The sequence below is a fragment of the Mycetomoellerius zeteki genome, unplaced genomic scaffold (genome assembly GCF_001594055.1).
Source record: "Mycetomoellerius zeteki isolate Tzet28-1 unplaced genomic scaffold, Tzet1.0 scaffold101, whole genome shotgun sequence".
Classification (NCBI taxonomy): domain Eukaryota; kingdom Metazoa; phylum Arthropoda; class Insecta; order Hymenoptera; family Formicidae; genus Mycetomoellerius; species Mycetomoellerius zeteki.
In genome coordinates this window covers 177,703-179,252 of record NW_017255923.1, presented here as the reverse complement: position 1 = coordinate 179,252, position 1,550 = coordinate 177,703, and the positions used below count along the sequence as shown (strand labels likewise).

Sequence of the window (1,550 nt, the reverse complement as noted above, 5' to 3'; positions counted from 1 at the left end):
ATATTTATCATATATATTACATAAAATATTTGGTCTATATTTTAATAATATTTCGAATAAAGCTTTATATAAAATACGTATGAAATATCTATATAACATTTCAAAAAAATGAATATTAATAAATATTTTCATAAATATTCTGTGCTGTCTGGGATGTGACAATTATTTTACGTACCAAGCTAATACGGTACAAATTTATCTCTAATGACTCTTTCTTTTGTTTGTGACATAGTCAACGAGCGACCTTAAAATACAGGTGGAGGACAAATGTATCCATGTACACAAAGCTATCTTGAAAATTCGCTCTTTATACTTCAGAAAAATGTTTGAGCATGATTGGGCAGAGAACAACCAAAGGTAATTGTTTAATAAAAATCAGTATTATTTATGTTAATGTTATTTCTGTTGTTCTTCGAGTCTTTGCTCATGTCGACGTCATTTTCTCCCGTTAGTGTCATTAAGATTAATGAATTTTCTTACGTGGTGTACGAAGAATACCTGAAGTTCTTATACACCAATATAATCAGTTTATCTTTTGAGAAGATCTCAGGTATGTCGAGTATACTATGATTATCAGTCTAAATACTCATTGGGCGCATTCAGCGGACTGAACATTTGAGTGAGTGCTCGCTGATAATGATATATTTTTCTAGATTATCCAATCAAACTTTCAGATCTGGAAGAATAGACCAATAGCAGCGAACGCTCACTCAACTATTGAATTCGCTGAATGCGCCAAATAATTGAAGCAACGTTTTTTGTTAACAGAACTTTTTGATTTGGCCATCGCTTATTGCGAGAACAACCTCAAGAAACATTGCATTCGTAGAATAAAGCAAAGAATTACTATATCGAACGTTGCCTATTTTTATAGCTTTGCAGTGAAGTATGACATAGAGGTAGTCGCTATTAACGTTTATTAACATTTCATTACGTATATTATGTATCTACGTACGTGCAATAATTGAATGATATTGGCAATTTAGGAACTAGAAGAATTTTGCGTCCAGTTCGCTGTTAGTCACATGATGGCTGTGACGCGCACGGAAAATTTCGCCAAGCTAGACCAGAATTTGATGAAAACATTTATAATTAAGGCGAGCGAAGCTGGCTGTTTCAGGAACTAATTCCGTCTGTTTTCCTCAAAGAGATAATGCAACTCAACGAGAAATGGATGGAAGTCGTCAGTATGTTTGTTGCTGCGTACAAACTCGCCATATATTTTATAATTGAATATTCTAATGAAATACTCCGACAATTCATTTTCTCAATGTGTCATTTATATTGCGCTATTAAGTGTGCGTTCGGGAATTACGCCCAGATAACTCTAGTGCACTTTTGCTATAATTTACATAAAGTGAACTACCCAGTGAAAAAAAACAATGGAATCGACGTCGATTTGACGTCGATTCTATTGTCATTTCTCATTGGGTATAGTCTAGAGTTATTTGGAAGCAAATCCTGACCGTACTATAATACTCCGTGTGATAAATATACCTGATTGCGTTTAATCGTTCAAACTATCTCGCGCATTCTAATAAATAATTTGC

The 1,550-nt window shown here is 33.7% G+C and overlaps 1 protein-coding gene across 1 annotated transcript in view; it reads left to right on the top strand.

Moving 5' to 3' along the window:
* Positions 1-1,218, top strand: part of LOC108731493 (RCC1 and BTB domain-containing protein 1) — a 5,516-nt gene extending 4,298 nt beyond the window's left edge. Inside the window, exons 7-10 of the mRNA XM_018461849.1 lie at positions 233-357; positions 453-550; positions 769-899; positions 987-1,218. Of these exons, the coding sequence (XP_018317351.1) occupies positions 233-357; positions 453-550; positions 769-899; positions 987-1,127 (495 nt within the window). The 3' untranslated portion in view covers positions 1,128-1,218. The remainder of the gene's footprint in view (positions 1-232; positions 358-452; positions 551-768; positions 900-986) is intronic.
* Positions 1,219-1,550: the final 332 nt, after the last annotated feature.